Source organism: Geotrypetes seraphini, chromosome 8 (assembly GCF_902459505.1).
Source record: "Geotrypetes seraphini chromosome 8, aGeoSer1.1, whole genome shotgun sequence".
NCBI lineage: Eukaryota > Metazoa > Chordata > Amphibia > Gymnophiona > Dermophiidae > Geotrypetes > Geotrypetes seraphini.
The window spans coordinates 179,497,859-179,517,462 of record NC_047091.1 but is presented as its reverse complement, the minus strand read 5'-3'; the positions used below and the strand labels follow the sequence as shown (position 1 = coordinate 179,517,462).

The following is a 19,604-nucleotide window of genomic DNA, read 5'->3' as shown; positions in this document are numbered from 1 at the left end:
CCAGATACAAGCATTTTTCGTTTCCTCTGGCCAGGTTCACCCAGAGTGATTCCCCGGTGTAGTTGATATCTGTGATTCTGGTGACTTTGATGTTATCTCTAGTGTATAGTGCTACCCCACCCCCTATCCTTCCCTCTCTGTCCCGACGAAGTAAGTTGTATCCTGGTATAGCCATGTCCCACCCATGTGAGTCTGTGAACCAAGTCTCAGATATCGCTATTACATCGAGGTCGGCGTTCGTTATCTCTGTCTCTAATTCTAGAATTTTATGTGTAAATATGTTTATTGAACAAGAGAATAATATGACAGTATACAGCAAACAAAACTTTTTCTCCATACCATCTCAATTCCCAATCCCCCCCCAAACCCCCCGCCCACCCCACCCAGGCAGCAGCAACTAGAACCAAAGTGAGAAATAAACAAGAAGCATCTCAAGCATCCCAGAGTTGTCTACGAATACAGGGAGTAAAGGTCAAACTAAAAGAATACCAACATTGACGAAAAAGTCTGCCAGACTTGGCTGACAAGTCCACAATGTCTTTGCGCTCCAGCAACATTTGCTGTAGCATTAATGCTCTCCACTGCTGAACAGTCGGGGGCTGAGAAGAAAGCCACTGCAACAGAACACACTTCCTCCCCAGCAGGATAGTCCTCTTAAGAAAAGCTGAACAGCCCGGCTTGGGTGGATGGAAACGAATTTGTAATGTAATAAGGAAACTCGGATGTAGTCTCCAAGAACACCCCCATAACTGGGCCACGGCAGATATCAATTGCAACCAAAAGGCAGACACCAGTGGGCAGGTCCAGAACATATGGCCAAAAGACGCCATGGGCTGTTCGCATTTACCACAACTGTGCTCCGCACTAATCCTCATTATATGAGCTCTCTTGGGGGGGTAAAAGGCTCGCAAGATGAATTTATAATTGCGTTCCCACTCCATGGAAGAGAGTAATTCTAGAATTTTATTGCCTAAGCTGTGTGCATTAACATACATAGCCCTCCATGCTTTATGATTGCTAAGACCCTGTGTAGAATTTCCCGCCTGAGTTTGAGTGGCTTTTGTATGATTGTTTTTACTGTGTGAACTTACCTCGGTCTCAGAAATGGAGTGTCGATTCACCTCTCCTGGAAGATTACTTACTGTGCTAGTACATGAGTGGGTACCCTCCCCCAACTTACCTAGTTTAAAGCCCTTCGGAGGAGGTGGGCTAGTCGATGTCCGAAGACGTTCTTGCCTCTCTTTGTCAGGTGGAGTCCATCTGGTCCCTGCAGTCCCTTTAGTGCCTCTCCATGGTCCAGGAAGCCGAAGTTCATGTCCCTGCACCATTCATGTAGCCACTCGTTCGTCCTCTGGATACGCTCCTCTCTGGCTCTTCCCTTGTCTCTTACAGGTAGGATCGAGGAGAAGACCACCTGCGCTCCCATCTGCCTCAGCCTCTCATCCAGGGCTCCAAAGTCCTTAGGTATGTTCTCTAGGGTGTTCCTGGCAGTGTCGTTCGTACCCACGTGAATAAGGAGCATGGGGAAGTAGTCCTCGGGCCTGATGAGTCGGTCTAGGCAGGCGGTCACGTCCCGGATCCTGGCCCCTGGCAGGCAGCAAACCTCTCTCGACTGCATATCCGGTCTACAGATTGGTCCCTCGGTGCCCCTCAGCAGGGAGTCCCCAATGACCACTACTCTGCGCTTCTTTGAGGGGAGCTGATCAGTTGTCTCTGGAACTGGGGCTGTCTGAATGTTGACCTCCTATGTCTCGCTCGCGGGTCCTTCCTGTATGAACCCAAATTGATTTCCAGAAAGCAAGTATCAATGGACAATAGAATAGTAAATGGTCTAATGTCCCAGCTTTGAGATGACAGTGCCAGCATCTATTAGACTTAGAGCTATCTAATTTTTGTAATTTTGGCAATGACTTCATGCGCATTGGAGGCTCCTGAAAACTGACAAAGGAATCCCATGTTACTGCTTTATAATGTGAATTTGTTGTCAAATGCCACATTGAGAAATTAAACATGTAAAGTGCCTAAAATGGTACCTATAAAAATTTGGAAAATTTACCCCTCCCTCCGCAATTGGTCTTTGTAAAGATACTAGAGCAATTCTGGGGGTTTTTCCAAGCCAAATAAATTTTGTTAACATCTTATCCAATTTTTTATAAAAAGACCCTGAAAAAAAATTGGTATCATACCCATTTGGTAACAAACTACTGGTAATATCATTTTTACTGTTTGTATTCTCCCCCACCAAGATATGCATAAAGGATTCCATTGTTCACACATTTCTGACACTTTTTGTAATAAATTTTTTTCATTAATTTTCATAGTCTCATCCACAGTTTTTGTAATCCAAATTCCTAAGTATTTTAATCCTTCTTCTTTCCAAATAAAAGAAAATGAGTCAAATAGACTTTTTGTACAATGTACATTGAGTGGAAGCACTTCTGATTTATTCCAGTTTATTTTATATCCTGAAAATTTTCCAAATTTTTCAAGCAATTCAAGCAAATTTGGAATGGTTGTTTCCGGATTTCTCAAATAAAGTAAAATATCATCCGCATATGCTGATAATTTATATTCTCTATCTGAATGCGGAATACCCTGTATCTCCCTTACCTGTTCTATAGCTAATAATAAGGGTTCCAAAACGATATCAAAAAGCAAAGGAGATAGTGGGCATCCTTGTCTAACCCCCCTCTGTAGAATAAATCTTTCTGAAAAATTATTATTGATATATAATCTAGCAGCAGGGGAGCTATACAATGCTTTTATTATTTGTATAAATCCGGATCCTATACCAAACCATTCCATTGCCTGAAACATGAAGGACCATTCCACTCCAAAAGCTTTTTCAGCATCTAATGAAATAGAGAATGCTGGGTCATTAATGGATTTTGTCAAATACAACATGTGATGTGCCAATCTAGTATTATGAGATGAATGTCTTTGAGTAACGAAACCTGTTTGATGCATATCTATAATGAAAGGGAGACCTTTAGCCAATCTTAATGCTAATGTCTTAGTTAAAATTTTTCCATCCACATTTATTAAAGAAATAGGTCTATAATTTGAAACCAAAGTGGGATCTTTATTTGGCTTAGGTAAAACTATAGTTATTGATTCAGCAAAAAGTGCCTAAAATGAAGGTTAAGAAATACAGATAGTATGCTTTGGAACATCCACGTACTAGATAGCCGTAAGGACTTCAATCCATTACTGTGCATCTCTTAACTTGCAGGGGAAATTTAATCATGAAAAAATGCAGGCAACAAACTCCCTATGCATAAACTGAGCATTATAATTCACTGTATCAAATTGTTGCCCTGCCATGCTTGCACTAATATAATACAGAATGTTAAGTCTTGCAATAAAAACTTCCTCTTGGTTGGAAAAACATTTGTCTTTCTAATTTCTTGCTCTGTGGAATGCTTGCACTCATTCTTTCTGTTCACTAGTATTGGATTCTTACCTCCATGCGGGCCATAGTTTGTATGTGCAATGGATGATCCTTGATAAACTTCCCAAATGCAAAGCGTTGGTTTGCGTACTCTCTTGCTAGATTAATCATCCTACAAATTTAAACCACAAATGTGTCATTTGGTTTTAAAAATGATGGCATGTAACTATTCTCTGCCACTGCTCTCACCAACTTACTAACTCTAAGGGCTAGATTCACTAACCTGCCCGATCCGTGGCCGGCCGATGAATTCACAAAGTGTCAACCATGCTAATGGGGACAATCGGAGAAACTTCCCCCATCGACCACACGGATCGCTAGTGAGCGATCTTATTTTTTTTTTAAATTTTTTTGTAAATGGTCTGCGCATGCTTATAGAGCTTCTTTTCTGCTTTATTTTTCTGTTTTTGTATTTTTTTAAACTTTGCGAGCTCGTGGTTTTAACCTGCTTTAAACCCGCGTGTTAAAACCACGGACTCGCACTGTGGGGGAAGGGCAGGAGAGTCAGGGAGGCAGAGAGTCAATTCGGGGAGTCAGAGAGCAGGTCGCGGCAGAGAGCGGGTTTATTTCAGGGCTGGTAGGACAGTCGGAAAGGAGGTGAGCGACTGGTCCCCAGCAGTTGCTTCTTGGTGATCGTCCAGCCCAGTCGGTATTCAAGACTTTTTTTTAGTGAATCACATCCTTACCTACTTTGCATGCAGTTTTCCTCATTTGCATGCACAGATCGGAATTGGATCGGTACACAGGTTAGTGAATCAGGTTGGAGGGAAATTGGATCGCAAAGGGCTCACAAACCGATCGGTACACAATCGGTTTGCTTAGTGAATCTAGCCCTATATCTCTTGTGTTAAACAAGTAATGCATGAGATCCCAAATTCCAGCCTCATCCATGTTATGGAAGGGTTTTGTTTTACCTAGATCATCACTGTAGGGGGATTCCCCAAGCTAGTCATTCTCCTCCCCAACTACTGAAAAGTTCTGATGATCCCCCAGTATATCTTTGCTAGATGTGCTGAATGAAGTAAACTATTCATCCATGAGTTGACAGGCTCTTAGTGCACAGTGGCTAATCCTTCAGGTATTCACCTCCTCATTATTGCTACAGCAAAGATGGTATTGTGAATCCGAGTTATAGTCAACATGTTGGCAATAGCAGATACTCCATGACCTTCATCTGAAATCTAAAGGAAGGAAATAAAAAAAATAAAAGAAATAAGGACACAAACAATACCCAGAAAGCAGCTGTGTACTGCAATGACAAAGCAAGATATCTTCTCACATGTGGATAATGTCAGCTGACAGGAGTCCTAGGCAGGAACAACTCTCCAGCTTTTTAAAAGAACCTTCCAGCCTCTGCAATTGCATGAGACCTAACTAGCTGCTATTTTTCCTGGTGCAATCAACTCTTATCTGGTTTAATTGAGGCATTTTCTGCCCAATTCTGGTGTTATTTGTTGAAATCCTATCACTGCCAGCCACTTTAGTTAGGAACTCCTGAAAAATCTAAGTTTCTTTTTTCTTTTTATTGGCCTCTTTTGGCCTCAGTAGATCTAGGGCACCCAGTCAGTATTTTTCATCATCAAGCTGTCTGATTTCACTGCAGCTATTTTTCAGGACATGTCCCAAAAACGTTTTTCCTGTGACTTTAAGTGGTGCTCCCTGTGCAACAGGACCATATCCATAATGGTACTCCTTCTTGGTGCCTGCAATGCCCGAAACCCATTCATTATCCATCTCATTGTCTTCTGTGTTTACATCTGTCCAAAAAGGGGTATCTGTGGTCGTGACAAGCAGTGCAAACAAATATCAGGTGCTGATAAACCTGATCCAACTGCATGGGAAGCATCAGCCTTCATAGTTCCCAGAACTCCATCAAATACTGGAGATGCATTGATAAGAGTGTTTCAATCACCTTTGACTTCAAATGCTGACAGAGATCATTGGGATCGGTCATTTGCTACTTGCAAATTAAGAATGGGCTCAGACGTGGCTGATTCTAGCTGTTGCAAGATTGAGTGCTGAAAATGTAAAATCTGAATCTTGTGGGCCATAATTTTGGCAGACCGCATAGCACCCTGATAGACCTTGCAGCCTGTAGAGTCCAGGAGACAACAAGCCCTACCAGGGGGAGCATTAGTGATGGATCTGGAAGCCTTATCCTTTTTGATGGCTGACTCCGAAACCATAGAATGATGAGGAAGCTGAAGGGAATCATGACCAGGTGCCTTCTGCACTTTATATTTAATCTCAAGGCGCTTGGAAGCCGTGGATATTGACCATGGTTTCTGCCAATTATTAAGTTGAAGATTTTGTAGGATTTGATGTACTGGTAAGGCAATAACATCTTTCATTGGAGACTTACAGGATTGAAGGATGATTTGGAAATCCTTAATACCTGAAGGAATTGAATCTGGAGTAACACTAAGAAGAGAAGATACCTTTTGTAAAAACTTTGGGTAAGAGTGCTCCTCTGTGGCAGGCTGGGGCAGAGGCTGGTCAGGTTTTTCTAAATCCCCAGGCAAAGACTCCTGTTGGTCCTGCCATTCCCTGGGAGATGACGGCCCTTGGGTTGGAGAGGAACAAATGGGAGTTCCAGGACTCCAATCTATAAGAGGGGGTATGTCTACCTCAGCTGGTGGGGGTAAAGGGCATTGCCGAGGTTCCAAAACAGGAATAGGAGGTGCAGGGACTTGTTGAAAAAAACCTACACTCTCCTGCATAAACTTCTGAAAAAAGGTGAAGAAAATTGACATTGCTTGAAAAGACTGAGCCTCAGGAGAATTAGCAACTTATACTACAGGAGATAGGGCTAACCTTTTAGGAGGTACCTGTGGCTGTTCCCGGTCCAGTGAAGGAGACACCCATTTGGACTTTTGAAACTTTCCCAGCACCCTTTTGTGGTCCAAACACTGCTGGCAAATCTGTGAGGGAAAGCAGGAGAGAGGATTGCGAGACTGCAGCTGAGCCTGCGGGAATCCCCTGTGATGAAGACGCCACTGTGAGGCTGGACACTGAAGCCTGTTCAGCGAGGGCATGTCAGAGTCGTTGCCAATGGTGGAGAGGGGGTGTACCACCAGGAGTCTTTTCTTATCTTTTTCCCTTCTTGGAGGCACCGCCGTAGCTGAACCTTTGTGATTCTTCAGCTTTGGCAGGTTTGCGCTAGCCTCCCCCGCTGGAACTGAAGTGGGGACCTGAAGGGAGAGAGCCAAAGAAGTCAGCTATTTTGCCTGCATTTTTTCTTTGCCGGCATGTAGCGTCATCAAAGGCACAGACATTGAGCTGAGAAAAAGTCTTTGCGGTCCTATCAACCGCCGTGTGGGAAGTGCAGTAGGCAATCAAAAGATACCAGCCGGCTTCCACACATGAACTGATCAATGGTTTCTGGGTTTGTTGGGGGGGGGTTGTTTTTTTTTATAACTGGACAGGACATTTCTTGTGGTTTGATGAAAATAAGTCAGTCTTCCTGCCAGAGGAAACAGTGAGTGAACGGTCACTCATTGTACTGAGGAATTCTTTTTATTTATTTTTTTTCAGTATGCCCTGGCAAAAAGTCTTTAAATAGTAGTCTGTTATATTTTTCTCTGAAGAGGGAGAGACAGCAGTAACTATCAAGGAGCGGGTCAAAAAAAAAACTGGCAGGAGGAGGGGAGGGGGCTCGAGGAGTAGGCACTGCTTTCAATGCATATTCATTGGGGAAATCCAGAAAACCCGACAGGATTCCGGCCCTCGAGGACTGGAGTTGCCCACCCCTGTTATAGACTATCCCAAATCATAACTAAGTCCTTCACAGAAACTGGAATTCAATGGTGCCCTTCTAGACACAACTCAGGCTTCTGCATGAACAGATCTTAAATCTTATATAAGTAGTAATAGACATGCATGAGAGTCAAATATCATCTGGTCATACGTTGAGGATGATAGGCCACACAGCCTCTATAGCCATGTAACTCCCATAGCACACCTCAATTTGAGACAAGCTCAGTGGGAATCCTGTCCACTCAGTGGCCACAAGCCAAGGGGAAACTTCAGGACATCATATCCATCAGCACACCACTCATGAATTCACCGTCCTAGTGAAAGATTCGATCCACTCCAATGAAAAAAAAAAAAACCTCAGATTCAAAAAGTGCTAACCAAAGATGTGACCAACCTCAGCAACTTTGGTCTGTTTTCAGATATTGGTTATCAAATCAAATTCTAACTCAGACAAACAACCAGAATGTAATATATTACATCTATAAGCAGGGATGGATGGGTTCATACTTCCTGTGCCAGGAAGCAGTCAGAATGCAGAAATGGGCCATCACACAAAGAATATCCTTCAGAGCTACATTTCAGATAAGGAAAAATACCATCTACAGACAGGTCGAGTCAGATTTTACAGCTGCATGAGGGTGTAGCCCAGAAAATCTTTCAAGAGTAGGGTACTCCTTAAACAGATCTCTTTTGTCATTTAATGCAATAAGAAAGTCTCTAAGTTTTGTTCCCAACTAGGATCACAGAACAGACTAGCCTTAGATGCCTTCCTCATTCACTGGGAAGAGAGAAGAGGAGAGATTTCAGGTAAGTGCATGCTTCAATACCTCTCATAGCAGGATTGAGGAACCAAGATTCTGATCAACCTCTCTGCTGAAAAAGGAAAATATGGTTTCCTCCTCATGAAGATTTCCTCATAAAATCCATGGAGACTGAAATGTATTACAATAGTCATAAGTCAGGAACAGGGATCCCTACCACAACCTAACCTTTAATCCCTAATCCTCTCAACTTGGAAGTTGAGAGAGCAGTGTTGGATTCTTTCAACTTACCTGATAGTATGTCTAGGGTTCTGTTGGCTTCTAGAATAATTTGCACTAGCAGGTTTAAATGGAAGAGGTTTGCCAGAAAACCAAAGTGATGATCCCATGCTTAAGCGTCAGGCAGGAAGGCACCCACACATGCCTCAAAGATTTAAAGTGATACTATACTTGACAGTGTCTGCACTGGGCTCCGTCAGATGACATCATCCATATGTGAGATTATGATGCCTGTTTGTCCTCAGAGAAAGCCTTAAGAGCCTTTTCTTGTCCTACACAAAATCTGCTTGAATACCTTCTACATCTCTCAGAGTCAGGTCTCAGGACAATTTCTATGAGGGTCCACCTTAGTGTAACTGGTGCTTATTACGAACTAGAATGATAAAGCCAACTCTGCTCGGTTCTTAGATGTTCGCTTTATGTGAAACTTACTTCTACTGAAGCTTCCCATCAAGTCTCCTGCTTTGTAGAACCTCAATCAATACTATCAATGTTGTTTGAGCCCAGCTGATAAAAACTCCCTTTGAACCACTAGATACTTGTTATCTGAGATATCTGATTTGAACCACTAGATACTTGTTATCTGAGATATCTGATTTGAAGTCCATTTTTTTTAGTGCTGATCACTTCAGCTTGCAGGGTCAGTGAGCTCCAGGCCTTAGTAGCTGATCCACTTTACAAAACATTCAGCACAGAATACTCATACACTTCCAACAATATCTTAGGAAGGAACTTAGGATGAAATTCCATCTTAATCAATCAATTGTTCTACCAATATTTTTCCCTGAAACCTCTTGCCTACGTTTCAGACTACAAGAGAGCCCTGGCCTTCTATCTGGAGCCAACTAAAGGTGATCGACTGTCCACCCAGCTTTTTGTTTCTTTGGTCCCAAAAAGGATGGTGGCTGCTATCAGCAACACCCACTTTCAAACTGACTAGAAGACTTCATTTCCTTCACTCTTGCCCAGGGTTTGCTGACTCTAGCAGGTATTGTTACACCTCATAATGTTAGAACTATGGTTGCGCCAGTAGTCCACTTGAGGTCTACCTCCAAAGAAGAGATTTGCAAAACTATAATGTGGTCTTCAGTCCATACATACACATCTCAGTATTGTTTGGAACAGGACTCTCAACATACCGTATATACTCGAATATAAACTGGAATTTTTGGGCCAAAAAAATTTGCAAAAAAATGGGGGTCCAGGTTTATATTCAGGTCAATGCCCCCTCCTAGAATTTTTTAAGGCTGCCACTGCCAGGCTCTACCCTGCCTCCCTTCCTGCCCTAGCATCATATGGTACCTTATCTTGCCAATCTGCGGGAGCCAGTAAGGATGCCTCTCAGTACCAAGCAGCAGCGCCAATTCGCACTACTGCTCCTGTCGCTCAGGGGCCGAAGGAACTCGCGGCAGCTGGTTAGCAGCAGGGCAGGAACTTGCAAAATTCGCTCCTGCCCGCTGCACCTCCACTGCGGATCGGCAAGATGAGGTACCATATGAGGCAAGGGCAGGGAGGGAGGCGGGGACAGAGCCTGGGAGGGAGGAAGGGTGCAGAGTCTGACAGGGGAAGGAAGGAAGGGTGCTGGGTGCAGAGTCTGGCAGGAAGGGCGCTGGGTGAAGTGCCTGACAGGGGGGGGAGGGGGCTGGGTGCAGAGCTTGGCAGGGAGGAGGCTGTGGAATGCGTGTATCTATCAAGCCCCCTGAGAACACAGTGCATACAAGCACACTTTGTTCTCTCTATGTAACTACCCTGCTTTTTAATTTTGTGATAAAATATTAAGTTGCAGGATCTTCAATTTATAGGGGATCTGAATGCCAAACTAAAATTTCTGAAAGCAAATCAACTATTTACACTGGCTGCAAATGCCTTGTTTATACTCCAGCTGAAGCTCCTAACAGGGCAGGGCACTTGAATATTAAGCCGCCCAACTTATATTTGAGTCAACCATTTTTCCTCTTTTGGGGGGGAAAGGGGGTCTTGATTTATGTTCGGATCAACTTATATTCGAGTATATATGGTAACAGTAGGTTTACATCGTTCCATAGTATTGCTTGTTGCCAGGCTACCAGTTTAATATCCCCTTTCAAGCTGAAGGCAGTATATAGCTTCCCACACATGAGAAAATTATCTCCTGCTGATCCTCAGAGAAAAATTACTTACTTGTGGCAGGTGTTCTCTGAGGACAAGCAGAATACATATACTCTCCAAACTCTCCCACATGCACAGTGAACTCTCTTGTTTTTATGAAGCTGGAGAGCTACAGGGAGGGTGTTCAGTTTTCACATATGCATTTCTGCAAGGGCTCCATCAGATGATATTGAGCACAAGTAAGAATATATATCCTGCTGTATTTGGAGAACATCTACTACCGCAGGGGTTCTTAACCTGGGGTTCATGAGGGTAAGATAAAAATTAACATTCATATTTACTATACAGCACGGTACTATTGATTTTTCTAGCAGATAATGAGCGAATAAATGTAGTAATAGTAGTAATGGTAGTAAAAAGCATAGTAGTAAAAGATCTATTTTAATTTGCACAAGAGGATTGTATTTCATAATTGAGTGGTTATTTTTTTGCATTAAAAAGAGTGTTTTTTTAAGATTGTTTACTTTAAAGTTTAATAATACTTTGTGTATGTCATATGTATGAGACAATCAATCAAATCTTGATAAATAAAGTACATTATATTCATTGCATGCAAAGTTGTGTTTATGTGACTATTTCTGGGGAAAGGGGAACCATAGCTTTCATCAGATTCTTAAAAGGGGGTCTGTGACTCATAAAAGGTTAAAAATCGCTGTACTATAGGTAAGCAACTTCGCTTTCCTTCCCTATGTGCTTGATAGTTAGTGCTCTGCTATGTTTTCTGAACTAGTTTACATACGGTTCCAATGACTGTTATTCCCTGATCTCTCCCTAATCAGTATCTTAGCTCCTTCCACCTGTAATCTGAACAAAGATGTCCGAGCAGTGTTACCATATGGCTCCAGAAAAAGGAGGAGATTGAGAAAGGAGAAATTAGGTTCTTATCTGCTAATTTCTTTCTGTTAGCCTCTAGACTAGTATAGCCCTTACGAATGGGAAATATACCTCACTGCTACCAGCAGGTGAAGACTGAGAACAAACTTATATATCAGGATAGCTTCCCCTCTTGCAATCCAGTATGCCGAATAGCCAACCAGAACCTAGGAAAGACTTCAACTGCAAACAGTAAAACATACACCGAACAGGAGTGAAAAAACAACAAACATCTGTATACAACTGTTGGAACATGTGTAGAACTTAATCGTGGTATAGAAAATATCCCCACAGCTCAACAGCTAAGCCAGCTGAGCCATAGCCACTATTCTTAATTCTCCCCAGCCCTAGAAAAATACTAGAATCCGCAAAAAAAAAAAAAAAAAAACCTGCACGTGAGCAAAACAAAAACCGCAATCACCGTTCAAAGACAGATAGGGTGGGGGACTATATCAGTCTACAGGCTAACAGAAAGAAATTTAGCAGGTAAGAACCTAATTTCTCCTTCTGTAGTGCCTGGTAGACTGGTATAATCCTTATGAATGGGACGTCAAGGGTGGGACCCCCGAAGGGCTGAAACAAGAACACATTCACCAAATACCTTGTCTTGACACGCTTGAACATCCACATGGTAGTGTCTGACAAAGGAATGCAGAGAAGACCAAACTGCATCCTTGCAAATATCCACAGGAGGCACTAGAGAAGACTCAGCCAAAGAAGCTGCCTGACCCCGAGTGGAATGAGCCTTGAGAAATTCTGGAACATACTTTTTCTTCAGAAGATAAGCAGAAGCAATAGTTTCCTTAATCCAGCATAATAGTAGTCTTAGAAGCGCCATCCCCCCTCTGAGGCCCCGCGAGAAGGACAAAGATGATCTGATTTCCTGACCTCTGAGTCCTCTACACATAAAAGCAAAGGACCTGACTGACATTCAACTTGTGCAACTATCTCTGCTTGGAAGAGCCCTCCTGGCTACCCAACACCAGCAGAACCAAAGCCTGTTTGCCGTACAGTGAAAGATTAGAGAACCTGGGCCTCTTCTCCCTCGAACAGAGATTGAGAGGGGACATGATCAAAACATTCAAGGTACCTTAGTAGATAAGGACAGGTTGTTCACCCTCTCCAAGGTAGGGAGAACGAGAGGGCACTCTCTAAAGTTGAAAGGGGATAGATTCCGTACAAACGTAAGGAAGTTCTTTTTCACCCAGAGAGTGGTAGAAAGCTGGAACACTCTTCTGGAGGCTGTTATAGAGGATTCATGACAAAGTTAGACAAGTTCCTGCTGAACAAGAACAGGCACTGGTAGGGCTAGTCTCGGTTAGGGTGCTAGTCTTTGACCAGAGGGCCGCCGTGTGAGCGGACTGCTGGGCATGATGGACCACTGGTCTGACCCAGCAGCAGCAGTTCTTATGAAAAGGAGAAACTACCTTTGGCAGAAAAGAAGGGACAGGCCTCAAGACAACCCGCTCCCTAGAAAACTCAAAGAAAGGAGCCCTACAAGTAAAAGCCTGCAGCTCGGAAACATATCTAGCTGAAGTAATGGCCACCAAGAAGACCGCTTTAAGGTAAGGTCCTTCAAAGAACAGTCACCCAATGGTTCAAAAAATGGGCGCACTAGATCTGAGAGAACCAGATTCAGATCCCAAGACAGAACAGAGGGTCTTAAGGAAGGCTTCAGCAATTTGGCCGCCCGCAAGAAGCTGACCTTTCAACAACCCACAAAAGGCTGACAAGGCCGCAAGCTGAACCCAGAGAGAAGACCAAGCCAGTCCCCTATCCAGACCAGCAGCGTCTACCATGAACTATCAAGGCTCAAAGTGAACAAAGCCATGGGACCGGATAAACTACATCCCAGAGTGCTTAGGGAGTTGAGAGATGTCCTGGCGGAATCATTATCTGCGCTCTTCAATCTTTCCCTAAGTATAGGAAGAGTCCCATTGGACTGGAAAACAGCTAACGTCATTCCGCTCCACAAAAAGGGTTGCAGGACGGAGGCTGCAAATTACAGACCGGTAAGTCTCACATCGATAGTGAGTAAACTTATGGAAACATTAATCAAACACAAATTAGATACGAACCTGAACAATGAGAATCTATGAGATCCCCATCAACATGGATTTACAAAGGAAAGGTCCTGCCAATCCAATCTAATCAGTTTCTTTGACTGGGTAACGAAAAAGCTAGATATGGGGGGAGTCCCTGGATGTCATGTACTTGGACTTCAGTAAGGCTTCTGATAGTGTCCCACACCGTACGTTATTGAGCAAGATGAGTTTGTTGGGATTAGGAGAAACATTGACTGCATGGGTTAAAGACTGGCTCAGAGGTAGACTTCAGAGGGTGGTGGTAAATGGTACTCTCTCCAAAACATCGGAAGTAATCAGTGGAGTTCCGCAGGCTCGGTCTTGGGTCCGATCCTATTTAATATCTTTGTAAGGGACCTGGGTCGGGGGCTTCGAGGTAAAATTACATTATTTGCAGATGGGCAAAAGCACAGTGCCCGACAGTATGGCGCAGGACCTACTCTTACTGGAACATTGGTCCACAACTTGGCAACTAAGTTTTAATACCAAAAAGTGTAAGGTCATACACCTTGGCAGCAGAAATCCATGCAGAACTTACACCCTAAATGGTGAGACCTTAGCAAGAACTGCAGAAGAACGGGACTTAGGAGTGATCATTAGTAAAGATATGAAGATTGCCAATCAAGTGGAGAAAGCTTCATTCAAGGCTAGACAAATGCTGGCTTGTATCCAAAGAAGTTTCGTCAGCCAGAAGCCCGAAGTTGTAATGCCGTTGTACAGGTCCATGGTGAGACCTCATTTGGAATATTGTGTACAATTCTGGAGGCCACATTATCAAAAGGATGTGCTGAGAGTTGAGTCGGTTCAGCGAATGGCCACCAGGATGGTCTCAGGATTCAAGGATCTCCCATATGAGGAACGTCTGGGTAAGTTGCAGCTATACTCACTCAAGGAACGCAGAGAGAGGGGTGACATGATCGAGACGTTCAAATATGTTACGGGCCGTATTGAGGTAGAAGAAGATATCTTTTTCCTTAAAGGACCTATGGCAACAAGAGGTCATCTGTTGAAAATCAGGGGTGGGAGATTTCATAGTGATACTAAGAAGTATTTCTTCACTGAAAGGGTGGTTGATCGTTGGAATGATCTTCCACTGCAGGTAATTAAGGCCAATACATGCTAGATTTTAAGAAAAAATGGGATAAGCATGTGGGATCACTTCTAGGAAGAACTTAGGAGGGTGGGTTATTAGAGTGGGCAGACTTGTTGGGCCGGTGGTCCTTTTCTGCCGTCATATTCTATGTTTCTCTCCTGCGAGAACTCAAAGATATTAGGCAAAGAAGCGCGAAGAGAGACCACTCTACGCACAGCACATCACTCCTCAAATAGTCACCAAACCCTCACATAGGCCAGAGAGGTAGAAAGCTTTATCTGAATATCCCCTTCTTACCTAGGCGATCCCTTTCAAGAGCCAAGCCATAAGACAGAAGGGACCCGAATCGAACATTGGAAAGGGACCCTGAGTCAGAAGGTTGTCCAATAGAGGCAGAAGATCCACCACCAGATGCCTCACCAGATCTGCATACCACGGTCGCCTGGGCCAATCCGGAGCCACCAGAAACACAGGCCTGGATGTTGAATTATGCGGAGAAGAACTCTGCCCACTAATGGCCATGGAGGGAACACATTCAACAGCCCCTCCGATGGCCATGGTTGAACCAGAGCATCCAGGCCCTTGGACTGACCATCTCTGCAACAACTGAAGAAACGGGGTGTTTTGGCATTGGCACTTGTTGACCCCAAAACTGCACTATCAACTGAAAGGCCACGGGGCTTAGACATCACTCTCCGGGATCTAGCATGTGACGACTGAGAAAGTCTGCCTGAACATTCTCCACTACGGCTATGTGGGAGGCTGAAATGTCCTGAAGATGAGACTCTGCCCAGACCTTGAGCAAAGCCGCCTCCTATGCACTAAAGTGCTCCGGGTGTCCCCCTGATGAGTGACAAAGGCCATCGCCATGGAATTGTCCGAAAGAACCCTGACTGACATGCCCATCAAAAAGGGCTGGAAGGCTAACAACGCCAGACAGATGGCTTTGGTCTCTAAGACATTGATCGACCAAGAAGCCTCCTCCGTGGACCAGGTGCCCTGAGCTGAGTGACCTAGACACTGAGCTCCCCAACCGAGAAGACTGGCATCCGTGAGCAGCACTATCCACTGTGGCTGATCCAGACTCACTCCTTGTACAAGATGTGAGGTCTGGAGCCACCAACGAAGACTGCACCGAGCCAAGCCCAGAAGCGGAACAGAATGATCCAGATTGTTCCTCTGAGGCGACTGAAGAGGACGCATGTGGGCCTGTGACCACCTCATTACATCAAGGGAAGCCGCCATCGACCCCAAGACTTGGAGGAAATCTTGCGCCTGAGAACACCGGAACGCCATAAGCAGGCGAATCTGAGATTGCAATTTGCTTACCCGGGCCTACGGAAGGAAGACCTTCTCCAAGGAGGTGTTGAACAGCACTCCTAGATACTCTAGGCACTGAGATGGAGACAACCGGCTCTTGGAAAGGTTGACTACCCATCCCAGTGACTGCAGAAGTTTCACCACCCGAGCCGTGACCTGGTTGCTCTCCTGGAATGACTTCACTCGAATCAACGAGTCATCCAGGTAGGGATGAACTAGAATGCCCTCTTTTCGCAACGCCACGGCAACAACCACCATCACCTTGGTGAACGTCCGCGGAGCCATGGCCAGACCAAAGGTAAGTGCACAGAACCGATAGTGTTGCCCCAAGATTGCAAAGCGCAGGAAGCGATGATGGGAGGCCCGAATGGGAAAATGCAAGTAGGCCTCCATTAGATAGAGAGAAGTCAGGAGTTCCCCCTGCTGAACAGCCAGAATCACAGACCGCAGAGTTTCCATGCAGAAGGAAGGCACATGAAGAGCCCCGTTGACCCCCTTCAAATCTAGGATGGACCGAAAGGTCCCTTCTTTCTTTGGCACCACAAAGTAATAATAATTCATATACCGTAAAACCGTATAGTTTGATGAGGTTTACAGTAGTTAAAAAAGAATATAATAAAGTAAAAGGCCCTTACTGAAATTGAGTACCAACCTGTGACCCATTCCTGTGGTGAAACTGGAACCACCATGTGGAGATCCAACAATTTTTGAAGGGTCTGGTGAAAGGCCAGCTGCTTCCAAGCCACCTGCGAGGGAGAAGTGACAAAACGATATGGCAAGCTACGGACAAACTCCAGAGCATAGCCGTCCTGAATCACCTCCAGAACCCACTGATAGGATGTGATGTCTGCCCATTTTGAATAAAAATCCCGCAGATGGGCGCCCACCGCAACCAAGATGGACGCTGGCAAGGAGTTATTGGGCAGGATGGGCAGCAGGAGCACTACCCGCACCCCGGTGGGCCCCACAAAAAGACTGCATGTGCTGGAAGAACCTGCCTCTAGAGAGCCCAGGAGACTGAAAAGAAGCAACCCCTCGACCTGGGCGGAAGCGGCGAAAATCACGCCCACGACCACGAGCAGCATCACCTCGAGCCAGCGGCCTAGGCCTATCCTCAGGCAAACGAGGCACTTTAGAATCAGTGAGAATCTGAACCAACTTGTCCAGGTTCTCACCAAACAAGAAAGATCCTTTAAAGGGAAACTTTGTCAACTTAGCTTTAGACGTCAAATCCACTGACCAAGCGCGAAACCACAAGGTATGGCAAGCTGCTACTGCAAGCTCACAAAAGGTCATACATGTCTCGCACCTATCAAGTACGTTTCAATTACGATCTTTCTGATACCTGGAGCAATCCATCTGGCATGCCGCAAGGGTCACCACTATTCCCATTGCTTTTCAATGTCTACATGTCTTCATTAGGTGCGCAATTGTCCCAGCTGGGGATAAAATTATTTAGCTACGCAGATGACTTCACGATCATTATCCCATTCACTAGCTCTCTCTCAGAAGTCACTCCCAAAGCAACAGAAGTACTAAATTTGATGGATCAATGGATGACAGAATTCAGACTGAAACTTAACTCAAAAAAAAACAAAATTTTTTGTTGCTTCGCCACACCCGCTTGATACCAAAACATCACTATGCATCAATAAACTCAGTTATCCTATTCAATTTACTATGAAGGTATTGGGTGTAAAACTGGACCAGAGCCTAACCATGAAAGACCAGGTGGACTCCATAATCAGAAAGGGTTTCTTCACTCTCTGGAAGCTTCAGTCCATTAGAGCATATTTTGATGTGTCATCATTCAGAATTCTGGTACAATCCCTCATACTGAGTCAACTTGATTACTGTAATATCGCCTACTTGGCAATTTCCCAGAAGAATATGTGGTGACTACAACTAGTGCAAAATACAGCGATCAGACTGATCTTCAGGTTGAAGAAGTTCGATCATATAACACCTTCCTACCGACTTCTGCATTGGCTGCCGATGGAGGCACATGTGAAGTTTAAGTTTGGTTGTTTCTGTTTTAAGGTACTATTCGGTTTACCCCCTAAATACATAACAGACTTTTTTTCTTTCTCAGCCAACAGACATAAGAGAAGCTCACACTTGAATTTTGTTTCTCCTCCGGTGAGAGGATGTAAATTTAAAAGACATCATCAACATCTTCTTTCATATCAGGCAGCATTATGGGGTAAAGATCTAGAACAATTGCTTACGTCTACTACTTACAGGGGATTTAGGAAACGCCTAAAAACATATCTGTTCCTAAAGTACTTAGGTAACTAACCTGCGCAATCTCATTCCACAATAACTGATCCCTAGAGCTGTTAATCACTAGCTTTTAACTTTGTTAAATCCACTCAATTTGAAGCATCTTTTAATCAATGTCGACCGGCAGAACATTGTTAAATTCACTCAATCTGTAACATCTTTTAATTATTGTAAACCGCATAGAACTTCACGGTCCTGTGGTATATAAACCGTGCCGAGCTCCACATCCATGGAGATGATGCAGTATATAAACTTAAGGTTTAGTTTAGTTTAGTTATATTATTATTGTTATATTATACATGGCATCTGAAAGATAAGACGCATCCAATTCAATCTTTGCCAGATTTACTGTCAAGCACATGCTCGACCCAGCGAAAATACACCCAAGCCACCAGCCCGCCACATTTCGCAAAACTCTGTTTAAGGAGGGATTCCAACTTACACTCCTCAGGATCCTTCAAGGCCACACCATCCTCAATAGAAACGGTATGCCTCTTAAAGATGGCCGAGATCACTGCATCCACCATAGGCGACTTCAGAGTCTCCCTATCCCCTTCAGGAATGGGACACAGATGAGCCATGGAGTGCGCAAAACAAAAGGGAGCTTCCAGCACCTGCCGCTGTGCGAGTATAATGTCCTGAATATCCTGATGCCTAGGAAAAGAGCTGGAAGCAGAGCGGATCCCCTTAAGCAAGGGGGTCCACCAAACGCGGGGGCTACGACACGGTGTCCTCAAAGTGCAAAACCGAGAAGACCTGAAGAATTAGCTCATGAAGCTCTTCCAGCTGAAAAATGCATACCACAGACGCATCTTCGCCAGCTGGGGGGTGCTCGAACCCCTCGCTGGTGGAATCCGGCCCCCCAAGAGGATCCTGGAAATCTCCCCAAGGATCCAAGTCCTCATCAATAACATCTTGCTCCTCTGGACAAAAATCCTCATCCCAAGATATCCTCAGGCGCTTGGATAAGAGAAGAGTAGAAGGAGGCAAAACCACCGCTGTATGGGGCACTACTGGGAAGACATTGAGAGCATCACCCTCCCCCCCTCCCCGAGACCCCCGGAGTGGGCACGGAACCTCCAGCCGCCAGCACATACATAGTGCCAATATAAATTCAGGGGGGAAAAACTCCCTGCGGCCCCAAGGGACTCCCTGCCTCAGCAGGGGACCCTGCCATACCTTGCGCCTGTATTTCCAGAACATGGGGAAGGAAACCGCTAAAATCGGAGCTCCTGTGGTCTGCTGCATCTGAAAAGCCTGGGACTTTCCTGACGCTAAGGCCGAAGAACCAACCAACATGAAAAGAGAATCCTCAGCTACTCCGGCGGCAAGGGAATCCTTTTCACCCTGACAGTCGGCGGCTGGGGAACCCTTCGCGTAGGCGTCAGGGACAGCCCGGGCTTCCCCACAATCTGAAGCCGACTCACGAGGTACATGCAGCGGGGTATCCCGGCCGCCGGCAACTGCTGCCAACGAGACTCCCCCACCACTCCGGTCTGCTTAACGCTTGCACAGGCTGCTCACTGTGCTGAAAAACCACCGTAGCTGAAAGAAAA

At 44.8% G+C, this 19,604-nt stretch overlaps 1 protein-coding gene across 2 annotated transcripts in view; it reads right to left on the bottom strand.

The window, feature by feature from the left end:
* Positions 1 to 19,604, bottom strand: part of LOC117365012 (acyl-CoA dehydrogenase family member 11-like) — a 194,914-nt gene that overhangs the window by 89,148 nt on the left and 86,162 nt on the right. For both annotated transcript variants that reach the window (XM_033954838.1, XM_033954837.1), the window contains exons 8-9: positions 4,538 to 4,632; positions 3,464 to 3,563 (exon numbers count right to left, since the gene is read on the bottom strand). In XM_033954838.1, coding sequence (XP_033810729.1) covers positions 3,464 to 3,563; positions 4,538 to 4,632 — 195 coding nt within the window. The remainder of the gene's footprint in view (positions 1 to 3,463; positions 3,564 to 4,537; positions 4,633 to 19,604) is intronic.